This window comes from Mesoplodon bidens (assembly GCF_964165515.1).
Source record: "Mesoplodon bidens genome assembly, chromosome: 5".
Classification (NCBI taxonomy): domain Eukaryota; kingdom Metazoa; phylum Chordata; class Mammalia; order Artiodactyla; family Ziphiidae; genus Mesoplodon; species Mesoplodon bidens.
This window is the reverse complement of record NC_138161.1, coordinates 11,080,298-11,092,540: the sequence shown is the minus strand read 5'-3', so window position 1 is coordinate 11,092,540 and position 12,243 is coordinate 11,080,298. Positions and strand designations below refer to the sequence as shown.

General features: G+C 44.6%; 1 protein-coding gene across 2 annotated transcripts in view; it reads left to right on the top strand.

Annotated features, from left to right (window-relative positions):
- CLIC6 (chloride intracellular channel 6) overlaps nucleotides 1–11,223 on the top strand; it is a gene marked incomplete at both ends in the record, with an annotated part of 42,151 nt that extends 30,928 nt beyond the window's left edge. For both annotated transcript variants that reach the window (XM_081234922.1, XM_081234921.1), the window contains 5 exons: nucleotides 3,188–3,297; nucleotides 4,139–4,264; nucleotides 4,866–4,972; nucleotides 5,533–5,714; nucleotides 11,062–11,223. In XM_081234922.1, coding sequence (XP_081091048.1) covers nucleotides 3,188–3,297; nucleotides 4,139–4,264; nucleotides 4,866–4,972; nucleotides 5,533–5,714; nucleotides 11,062–11,223 — 687 coding nt within the window. The remainder of the gene's footprint in view (nucleotides 1–3,187; nucleotides 3,298–4,138; nucleotides 4,265–4,865; nucleotides 4,973–5,532; nucleotides 5,715–11,061) is intronic.
- Nucleotides 11,224–12,243: the final 1,020 nt, after the last annotated feature.

Here is a 12,243-nt window from a genome sequence, read left to right as displayed (position 1 = left end):
TGGGAAGGAGCCTGTTAAGAAGGCTAAGTTTTGATGGAGTGGATGACACAGGCCATTGGTATATTTTAAAAGATGTATTGCTCCTACCTCCTTTTTATTTCTCCTAAAGAAATAGCTGCCAGGATTCAGGAAAAGGTGAGAGCAACTTCAAGGGAAAACACTGGCTTGAGTTTGAGACCATGAAAGAGACAGGGTGCGGCAGAGTAATTATTCTCCAGATGCTGCTGTCCCAGGCACAGGGCTCTTCTTGGTCAAGGTGAGTTTCATCAAGAAGCCCGGTGAAGATCGCCTGGGCTCTGCGGGGATCTTGCTGCATTCAGAATGAGTTATTACAGGATTTCCAAGGTCAGAGACACAAGGCAGAGGAGAAAAACAATTGCCCCACTCTGAAGAACTTATCTCAGACTTTGCTGAGCTTAGTGTAACTACTATAAAAATAAGAGGTTTAAAAGCTGCAGAACAAGTCAGGACTGGCCAAAATATGTGCCTTTGTGTCCCAGTGCTTTCATCCCCCCTTGGCCCCCTTTTCTGGCATGACTCTGCCCAAACCTACAGTGGTTAAGAAAGCACCATGTTTTAAGAGGGATCCCCAGCAGCAAGCCGCTGGGAGTTTTATGTAACTCAGCTCTGCGCTGTTTCTTTTTCCAGGACAGAGCAAAGAGGACACGGGGCAGCCCTCAAAATGGCCATAAGGCTATGGGACCAGGTGGGCACGGGGCCGCCTGCAGGGCAGTTGTTATGACTACTTGGATGGTTGGGTCCTAGTTATGCACCTCCCCCACCCCTTAAGCTCCAGCAGCTTCAGACTCCAGCTGGGGGAATTCTCAGCCCTTCCCTCTACTAGGGGGGAAGAGAGGGGGTGAAGCAAGTACCCAGAGCTTAGGGGTCTCAGAAGTCACTAATCTGAATCTGTTGGTGCCTCTTCAGGTGTATTAAGTTCACCCTTTATCTTTACACTTATGCAGCTGTACTCATCAACTAGGAGGTCTTGCAAGTCTTCTTATCAACAGATCATCCAACTGGGGGGTTTGAACCATTCTGTCCTATGCATTGATCATAACACTGGACCAGCCTTCCCTCTTGTCCAAGGTGGGGCTGAGGCCACTGACCACGAGCATCACATCACCTTGGGGGAGCTTGTTAAAAATTCAGATCCCTGGACCCCATGCAAGACGCACTGAATCTGACTCTGTATTTTTTAAATTAATATTTCTGCTTCTTTTTTGTATTAAAATAAAACATGCAGTAAAGGAAACAAACCTTAACTAAGACTTAGTCAATTCAGTATACCTACCATGCAGCCACCACACAGCTCAAGCTATAGAATGTTGCCACCACCCAGAAGCCTCCTTCTCATCCTTTCCAGACAATACCTAGCTTCCAAAGGAAACTTCTCTTCTGATGCCCATCACATAGAGAAGTTTGCCTGTGTTTGAACTTCACCTACCTTGAATTATGCAGGACTCATTTTGAGTCTGGTTTCTTTCCCTCCACATTATGTATGTGAGATTCATCTACATTGTGGCTTGTAGTAATAGCTAATTTTTTCCACTGTGGTTTCGTGTCCTACCATATGAATGTACTATCATTTATTTATTCATTCTATTCTTCATGGTGTCTGAGTTGTTTTTAGGTTTCGGTTATTACACTAAAGCTGCTAAGAACATTCATATAAATGCTTTTTGTGCCCCTAAGCACTCATTTCTGTTGGGAATGGAATAGCTGTGTCATAGCATAAATGCGTATTTATCTTGGGTAGATAATTGCCAAACAGTTTTCCAGAGTAGTTGTACCAATTTGCACTCTTACTGGTAATGGATGGGAATTCAGTTGCTCTGCATTCCTGTCCACACTTGATATTGTCTGATCTTTTCACTTTAGACATTTTGGTAGGTGTGTAGTGGAATCTATTTGTGGTTGTAATGTGCATTGCCTTACTGGCTAGTGACGCTAAGAGTGTTTTTATGTGCTTATTGGCCATTTGGATTTTGTCTTTTGTGAAGAGGCTGATCAAGTCTTTTTAACATTGGGTCTGGGGTTTCTTATACTCTTCTTTTATAGGGACATCTTGTTATTAACAACCTCTCCAGGTGACTTAGGAACCTAATGCCAGAGAACCACCTCTGAAGTTCTCTTTAAGTTGTCCAGTTTTCTAAGGCATCATTTTCCTTTCTTCAATTCCCAAACCACAGCTCACTTTCTGCCTTGTGTCCTTCTGTTATTCAGGTTATAGATTCACTGCTTTCCTCTCAACTTTCCTTGAACTGCATGTGGCAGAAATGGACTTCCTGGATTAAATATGGCTGTGTTTCTGTGATCGGAGTCTGGCTGAGTCTCCTGGTCTTTCCGGCAGCATTTTGTTATCACTGTAACCTTGCCAGAGACGCATGGGGTGGAGAAAGACGGGAAGAGAAAGAAGAGTGTGGGAACTCCCCCAGGAGGAAGAAGCCCCACGGCTCCCCTCTCTTCTCCAACGCCTGCCTTTCTCCTCTCCCAGGAGCCCACAGGAAGGAGGATGTCTGTTCAGTATTTTTCTGTGCCTGTGTCTCGGGGATGTGTGTGTGGATGTGACCTGCTTGGGTCATCAGGGAGGCACTGTTTCCTATCCTTCCACCCTCAATGTCAACTGTGCAACAATCTACCATCTAAGTACAAATGCTCCCCAACGGATGAGGGGACCTAAAAATTTTACAGTGTCTGGGGGTCTAAGAACTCGTATAATCCAGCCTTCATTCTAGAGATGAAAATAGTAGAGAATACTGGGGATGGTGTCTCCGTGGGAGAACCTGCTAGTCTGTTGTTCCGCATGATCATCCTGGAAAGAGAGGTGTGTTTCTTCTAAAGAGGATCGAGAGATGGAGGGAGGGAAAGAGCATGTTTTTCTTTTTTGCCTTTAGTAGCAAAGGGGGTTCCCTCTCGCCACTCTTTCCCTCTGTGTACTGCTACTCAGAGGCCCAGCGTGGCAGGAAGTGGTGAGGTGTGGGAAGGAGAACAGAAGATGCTCAGTGAGTGCATGTGTGTCTCCCCAGCTCCCACTTGGAGGCTGGTGGAGGGGGCCTCAGAAGGCTATTCACAGTATCATCACCATTAACGAAAATTCATCATGATTTTGTGTGCATGCATCACAGAGTCTGGCATTTATAATTGTGAGACTGGCTCTGATAAGGATTTCTTTTTCCATTTGTAGGCTGGTTGTGATGGTGAGAGTATTGGAAACTGCCCATTTTGTCAGCGTCTCTTTATGATTCTCTGGCTAAAGGGTGTTATATTTAATGTGACAACGGTGGACTTGAAAAGGTAAGACAGGGTTTCTGCAGTATTGACATAACTACCTAATTCCCTATACACATGCACAGATGGAGACACACACACACAGATGGAGACACACACACAGAGACAGTCACACATACAGACACACACAGGCATACAGACACACATGCAGGCACACAGAGACACAGACACAGAGGCACACACAGACACCGACACAGACACACAAACACACACACACTTCTAGGACCCATGGGTGATATCGCAGGCACATCCACCCTGGGTCTGGACCCTTGATTGAAGCGGGAGTAGAGTGGGCCACACAGTAATTACAGAACGGGATCAGACGTAATCCAGAAGGAGTGGTGGTTAAGGGTGCGCCATGAAGAGCCTGCTCGGCCAGTTACCAGTCAGCTGTGAACCTCTCAAAAGCCTGTCCGGGGCTTCCCTGGTGGCGCAGTGGTTGAGAGTCCGCCTGCCGATGCAGGAGACACGGGTTCGTGCCCCGGTCCGGGAGGATCCCACATGCCGCGGAGCGGCTGGGCCCGTGAGCCATGGCCGCTGAGCCTCTGCGTCCGGAGCCTGTGCTCCGCAACGGGAGAGGCCACAGCAGTGAGAGGCCCGCGTACCAAAAGAAAAAAAAAGCCTGTCCGAGCACCCCTCCTGTCTGATAACACTGGGGAGAGTTGACGTTTCACCTCTGTCTCCAGATAAAGGGCCACACTTTCCTCGCCAGTAGGACAGTTTGTAAACCCACAATCGCCTTTGAAATTCTCAAGGGTGGTTTCTCTTAAACTGGGGAGGACACACTTCAGCCTTGGAAATGATCCAAACGCTGGTGCTGCCAATGCTGCCCTTGCCTCCCACCCAGGAAACCCGCGGACCTGCAGAACCTGGCTCCCGGCACCAACCCGCCTTTCATGACTTTTGACGGTGAGGTCAAGACGGACGTGAATAAGATCGAGGAGTTCCTGGAGGAGAAGCTGGCCCCCCCGAGGTGGGCCTCATCGAAACCCGTGTCCACGTCTCACTTGTCACTTCTCCCCGTTCACAGACAATTCCGTGTGTTGGTTTCCTCTGGCCATGGTACCTACTTCCTGAGTTGTACCTGTGAAGTGCCACAGAAAACACAGCGAGATTAGAAACGCTGAATTTAGGTGGCTCGGATTTCTTTGCTCCGCACCTGCGGTTTGGCAATTAGGGGTTGACGGCAGGAAGTGGGGAGGAAGTAGGCTGATGTCACGTGGGTGGGTCGTTTCTGCTGGAAGGTAAGGAGCAGGTGTTAGTATGCAGCATCACAGCGGGCTGGACCTGGAAGGGAACCTTCTAGTCCATTACCTCTATTTCAGGAGGGAGGGAACTAGACCAGTAAGGCCAGGTGGGGCCCTGCATCCCAGGATGAGAACAGTCTGTCCAGTGCTTTTCCCCTGGACGGCGTTGCTCTCAACTTTGAGGATGGAAAGATTAGGCAGACACTCAAGGGGCAGTTTTCATGTTGATATCCACTCAGAGAAAGTCACTTCCTCCCCTGCCTCACGTCATATTCTCCTAACTCAAACGTGGCTGATCTGTGATACTCTCAGTTTGAATTTTTCAAGGTACCCTAAGCTGGGGACCCAACATGCTGAATCTAACTCTGCTGGAAATGATGTGTTTGCCAAGTTCTCAGCATTTATAAAAAACACCAAGAAGGATGCAAACGAGAGTGAGTCCCTCCCATCTTCCTGCTTTCTGCTTTCTACTGGGACCTCCGCTCCGCCTCTGGTGTGGCTTCTTATAAGATCTTGGGAATTCTGACTCGTTTCACAGTGGGGAGGGACCTGTACGTAGAAATGAGGAAAAAGTACCTCTGACATTGACACGTGGGTTTCAAGAGATTGAGTGCTTCTTCTAGAGGTGGGGAGCCCAGAAAACCACATATTTAGGGGAAAAGAATCACCACCAGGGATTCCTTGCCGCACCATGGGACTCAGTATGAATGAAGCTTCTAGGGCTGCTTACTTCCTTATGTGATTTCCATAAAGATTTTTGAATAAATGAATGAGTTCTAGAAGTAGCAGTGTTGTGTAGATGGCAGAATCACTTTCCAGGGAGAAGGGAGTCCTTTATTCCGATCTCGTAAGTCCACCTCTCTCTTTCCCAAGTCTCCAGTGCTCACTGGCCGTGTCTCAGGAAGGAAGGGACAAAGTCCTTCTTCGGTATCTAGAGAGAGGTGACCCTAACTCCCATGGCTCATGTGAGTCATTTTTTGCCCTTGTGTTTTAGTTTACGAAAGGAACCTCTTAAAGGCCCTGAAGAAGCTGGATAATTATCTAAATAGTCCTCTGCCTGATGAAATAGATGCCTACAGCACCGAGGAAGTTACTGTTTCTGGAAGGAAGTTCCTGGATGGGGATGAGCTCACGCTAGCCGACTGTAACCTCTTACCCAAGCTCCACATTATTAAGGTTTGTCCTTCCTCGTACCTCAGGTGCTGAATCCATGAATGGGGCTTTGTTTCATTTTGTTTTGACTTGTGTTCTTGCCAGACCTCGAAACAATCTAAAATGCGGACCCTTGAATTTAAACATCTAGCTTGTTTCTGTGTGAGGCAGGCAAGCCCCAAGTTTCAGATCTGTGGATGATATTCTCAGGTGTTCCTCAGAGGTTCTCAAGAAGCATCTGAGACCTTGGATCCCATCCCTCCATCTTCACTGCTTCTCTTTTCGAGTCTCACCCCCAGAGCCTGAAGAAAAGCTATGTGAAAGCCACTTGAGGGAACACATTGATTATACCTGGTGTTTCATGCTCCAGGCTTGGAGAGGGTGTGTGGAATCTGCTAGTATTAAAATGTGAACTTGGGGAATTCCCTGGCTGTCCAGTGGTTAGGACTTGGTGCTCTCACTGCAGTGGCCCAGGTTCAGTCCCTGGTTGGGGAACTAAGATCCTGCAAGCCGATTGGCCAAAACAAAACAAACAAATAAACAAACAAAACAAAACAAAAAAACCTGAGCCAACCTGGAAAAAAAAAATGTGAATTCAGTCAATTGTTGGTGATAGGCAGGATAAGCCTAGCCCTGTCTTGGGACAAGAGAGGTTTGGTTCCTATCACCGACCCCCTACAGCTGAGGAGCAGCTGACAACTCCTTGGCTGAACCTCTGCTGGGTTTGGCATCCTGTCTTCCCAGGTGGTTGACTTGGACTTGTGACAAGCCCACACTTGGACTCCTTAGTTATGGCTGCTCTCAGAAGTGCCCCAGCCTGTCTATCACGTACAGGTGTTAGTTTTTATTATCATGATCACTGTTGCTATGTCCTTGGTCCTCAGTAGCCTCAGATGCCCCAGGAAGAAACTCAACCCTTGTTCTGGGGCATCTTTATTATTCAAATCCTACCAGCTCCAGAGCTAGGTCCTTGGTATAAGCATAGAGGAGATGGGAGAGAAGACACAGGGAAATACAAGCCAAGGACCCTGTGTTCTAATAACACATTTAATTAGCACTTAGAAATTTACAAATTAGGTTCACACAGTCTGTGGCATTGATGTCCTGGGGGCTACTAGCCACCCCTGGTTACTGCAAGTCATTCCCTTGCCTTTCTCTTCCTTCCCTACTCCATCCCAGTCCTTGCCACATTTTTCTTATTTCTTCTGTCTTCCCTGTTGTGCTCAGAGGGTACCAACTTGAAATTCCAGCCTTGAAGACACTGTTGATCCTGTAAGTGAATGTTCGTTTCCGTACCTCTGCCAGTCCTCTGACACTTAAAATTAGCGAAAGCATCTGAACCCCTCAAACCTGCTACATTGGAGATATTCTAAATTGGACATTTGGGAGCCAGTTTCCATCAAGTTATTGATGTAGTTGTGTTTGGTTTAGTCTCTTTACTGAATGTATTCTAATCATTGCTATGATCAGTGTGGCATGACAGAAGCACATGGAGGTTAGGGAAGGCAAGAGAAATACATACATACACACACACACACATCAATTGCCACTTATTTAGCCCCTATAAAAAAAGATAGTTTAAAATGTCAGTAGAGGGGGTAAACTTCAGAGTAAAATAAAGCAGTCCATGGCTCCCATATAAAACCTAACTGCAAAATCTTCAAAGCCAGTTAGCACTCAAAATACCAAGCAGCTTACTAATCTTCCAGGATGGAGCACTTCTGAAAGGAAATGAGAATCAGTGTAAAGGAATTTATGGTAAAAGATGAGAGAATAGAGCAATTTATTATTTATTCCCTTCCTGAAACCCAGCAAAAACATTATGAAGGACTAAAGCATTATCTCCACCTTTTATAAAACTAGAAAAGGATGGATCACCCACTCAAAGACTTAGAAACTTCAGCCAGTGTGAAGGGTCACCGAGCCTAGGCATGCTTCTCTAGATCTTCAGCAAGGTTCAGATGGCTCTAAAAGTAAATATTACAGCCCTGAAATGCCCAACCCAGACTTCTTTGTTTGAGGACAGGGCATGGACTGGGCCACGAGAGAGGCAGGGACCATCCCTACAGAGCTGAGATCTCTGTGGAGGCAGAGTTGAAGGCAAAACTGTTCAGAGGCACCATCTGTGTGTTCACCACTGTCCTCTAATGCAAAGGTACAAGGAGGGGAGGTGAAGGGGAGGAGAGAAGACAAGTGGCATTCTGCTTTGTGACTGCTGAGCGGAGAAAAGAAACAAGCTCTGAACGAGTCAAAAGAGAGACTGTAAATTATCTGAGCTCCACGTGTAGCCATGGTGACCGCCTCCGAATCTGTGAGCCTCAGAGTGGAGGATGCACTCACCTTGACTTTGACCCTGACTCTACCCTAATGTGTCCCTGGGACAGAGTATAGAGCAGTGTTTGATGAGCGGGTGTTTGAGGGTAAAATCCCTATTGGTCTACCTGCTGCCATGCCTCACTCCCTTTGCCCGCCACACTGTTTTTAAACAAATGGTAGGTCCACTAGATCCGCCCATTTAAAGATGGTTAATAACCAGAAAGAATCCAAGTGGAATTTCTATGTGGATAGAGATGATCCAAAAGGAGGGGCAAAGGTTAAAGAAAGAACAAAAGAGGAAAAGGCAGATGAGAAACACGTATCTGATAAAGATTCCTCCAGTAAACCAAAGAATTTTTCAGACAGATACTTCTCTGTGGCCTCAAAAAAATGAAAGAGAACCTTTGGTGAAAACGCTCAAAGACAAGTCACAAGATTCCAAAAAATATAATGCCACAAGGAAGATGAGAATTAAGCCAGTAGAACTAAAAAACACCCTTAAAGAATATAATTTCAGAAACAAAAGTGATGTTAGAAGTAGCAAGAAGTGGAAAGAGACATGGCAGAAATTCATCAGACATTGGAGGATGGGCCTGAGAAAATGATCCCAAATCAAATGGAGAAGAAGCACGAGGTAAAGGGTAATTAGCGAGACCCCATAATCAGAAAAAAGAGAACAGGAAAGAAAAAAGAGAGAAAAAGAAGGCTCAAAGGTAAATTATTTTAAACTAAAGGATGACCTGAACCTTTAGTTTAACATGTCATGATTAGACAAATATTGCCCAGAACAATCAACACACTATCACATATTTGGTAAATTACTGAACTTTGAGGATAAAAAAGAACCCTTTGGGTGTCTAGATGATGATGATGATGATAATGGTGATGATGGTAATAATAATAATAATAAAGATAAAGCCACCTACACAAGGAGGGAATTCAGACTAGCCTCATATGTCTCTAGGACCACATTAAAACCCAGAAAACAGTGGTTTAATAGTTAAAGGATTAAAAGAAAGGATGTATGATGTAAGAATTTTATATCCTTGTAAATTGTTGTTTTTACCTAGACTTCTGGTCTCAATGAAATAAGCACTCCTGAGCCATTTTTAAAAATAAAATTGCTATATGATGAAATAATAAAAAATGATAATAAAATAAGAATCCAGAAACAGAGAAGGTGTGTGGTATAGAAGGATTGGTGATAAACATAGAACCTATTTAAATCTAAAACCAGAACTAAGCCTAAACAGCAGTGGGAATTATAGCTACTGGAAAGAAACAGAATATAGTAAACTTGGATGTTTTACACCATTGGAAGGAGGATAAGGGAGCAGAAAAGAAAAGAAGTGTAGGTATACTAATTTCCTCATTTGTCATTATCAGGAGTAAGTAGAGATCATCTAAAGTTGATAAATCAAGAAATAAAGAATTCTTATTATTTAAAGTTATATAAGAAACCACTGGAAGAGTTAAAACAGACCATAAGCCTTCTAAACCACCAGAAAGGGAAACACACACACACACATGAACACAAAAATATTCACAGAAAGTTGGAAAATAAAGTATTACATTCATAAGATATAATACAAATACAAGCTTACGTCTATGAAAGGCCTATAGATAACAAACTTAATCAGAAATGCTAAAATAAAAAGAGGGGCAAAGCTAAACCAGGCAAATGCAAACAAAAGGAAAGCAGAATTCTTGACATTAATGTCAGTAAGTTTGAATTCAAGCAAAAGATGTTAATTTAGGAGGCTCTCTGAAAGTTCTGTGGTCTTGTTTTACTGCATCAATAGCTCCTGGCCTCCAAAATCTGAGAAATAAGTCCCAAAGATCTTCTAATTGGTGATACATTCCATGCTCACGCCATCCAAACGTCCCAGGAGCCAATACAATGGAAAGGAACAAAGCAGAATGGGCCGTTGCAGCCCTGGGTCCTTGTTATGGAATGAATCATGTCCCCCCAAATTTATATGTTCAAGTCTTAACTCCCAGTACCTCAGAACATGACCTTATTTGGAAATAAGGTGTTATTTCCAGATGTTATTAGTTAGGGTGAGTAGGGTGGACCCCTAAGCCAACATGACTGGTACCCTTATAAAGGGGAATTTGGAGACAGACACACCAGCACAGGGAAAACGCCATGTGAAGATTGAAGCTGTGCCCCCACAAACCAGAAGCTGGGGGAGGGACCTGGCACAGGTCCTTCCCCAGAGCCTTCAGAGGGAGCCCGGCTCTCCTGACACCTTGATCTTGGACTTCTGGCCTCCAGGACTGTGAGAGAATAAATTTCTGTTGTTCCAAGCCACCCAAGCTTGTAGTGCTTTGTTAAGGCAACTCCAGGAAACTCATACTATCTCCAACAGTATATACCCTCCTTTGTGATGAATTCCCCAACAGTACCCTTCCAGCCAGAGGAAACATCTCCCATCATTGTGTTGTCATGATGTTTATTCTCAGCTACCCTGTCCGTACATCCACTATTTCCATGAGGATGAGAATAAGGATTTTTTGGTTCACGAATCTATTCTCTGCACGTGGTAGACCCACAGTGAAATGATCCTGTCAGGGGCAGAATGATAGAAATCCACAGGAGTAACATACACAGGTATTTGGGATTTCAGGAGGTGAGGCTCAGCAAACAGGAAAAAGAGAGGGCACTTCACAGTGGTCCTGGCACAATCTAAACTGAAGATCCAACATGAGCCTCAGGCACCAAATAACACAGCAGCAGAACACAGGGAGAGAAAACTGCCAGAAACACAAAGAGAAATCCACTGGAGTACGGAGCAAATTCATGCCAGTGGGTCATAAGGATCGTCTGTGATAAATTGATGGGCATGGTTGTGTAGAGCCTCTGTTTTGAGTCCCACGCTCAGTATGCCCCGTGCAAACTCAAAATGCAACTCAGAGCAGCCCGAACGGCTATAGGATGACATGGCAACTTGAGAAGGAGAATATATTACATGCCTCAAAAGAATGGATTGTCTGATCTAACTGCCTATGTTAGTGGCTTGTCCCTTTCTGACTATTTCCTCTTCATTTTCAGATCGTGGCCAAGAGATACAGAGATTTTGAATTTCCTTCTGAAATGACTGGCATCTGGAGATACTTGAACAATGCGTATGCTAGGGATGAGTTCACAAACACGTGTCCAGCCAACCAGGAGATAGAACACGCATATTCAGATGTTGCAAAAAGAATGAAGTGAAGTCGGGGTGTTTTCTGTCTCATCTCAGTCGTATGAGCTAGACTATGAAAAGAGTGTGTGTTTCTCTCCCAGTAACCATCCTTTGCAAAATAATGCCCATATTTTAACAGTGCACAGGCCATAGCGTGATCCACACAACACCAAATGATACATAGTCTTGTAATTTGTCAACTCGTGTATCTGAATAATACCAGTATCTGTTGTTATACACACCAATTATCCAGTTTATATTCATTTATGTCTTTAACATTCTGGGACCTGCAACACATGCCCTAAATATTTGTAATCCACAATAGTTAGGGCATGTGTTTTGCAGTTTAAGTTTCAAAGCAAATAAGGTTTGGTTCAATTCCACCTTTATTTAAAAAATTGTATCTGTCTCTGATAGTTTTTAATCATGCATAGCCTATTTTTTTTCTGTTCTAAAATAGTAGTTTAATATTTTTCAGAATGAAAACTCTGGTTTTGTAATTACAAATTACACGCTTATTTTAATATTTTAAAACAATGTCAGAGGGTATAAAGAAGAAAGAAAAATAATCACCTACACTTTCACTACACTTAGGTAACTATCGATAACTTATTGGTGAACATCTTCCAAATCCTCAGACTCTCTCTTTCTCACACACACATTCACACCGCACATAATTTCATGCCTCCATGGTATTGTGTTAGTTTATTTTCAAGGACTGGTGAGGGGACCCCTTGGTAATGCCTTGATAGTCAGCCATAGAGGACCTAAAACAACAGATTCAGCAATGCAGAGCTCAGGAGGGCGCTTGTGGCCAAGTTTCACAGGGATGGAGAACTGTAGGGTCACAGACCCACAGGGACTTTCAGGGACAAGCAGGGACCGGAAGCCATGGAGGGTCCCCACCTGCCTTGTTCCTGCCTCTGTGATGCCACTGCTCCTGGTTCCAGGGAGGGGATGGAGGAGGGTGCCTGTCTGTGTCCTTTTCCAGCTCCCTTTCGGGGTCCTTTTCTTGCTCACCCCCTCTCACAGAGACCATGCCTTCAGGA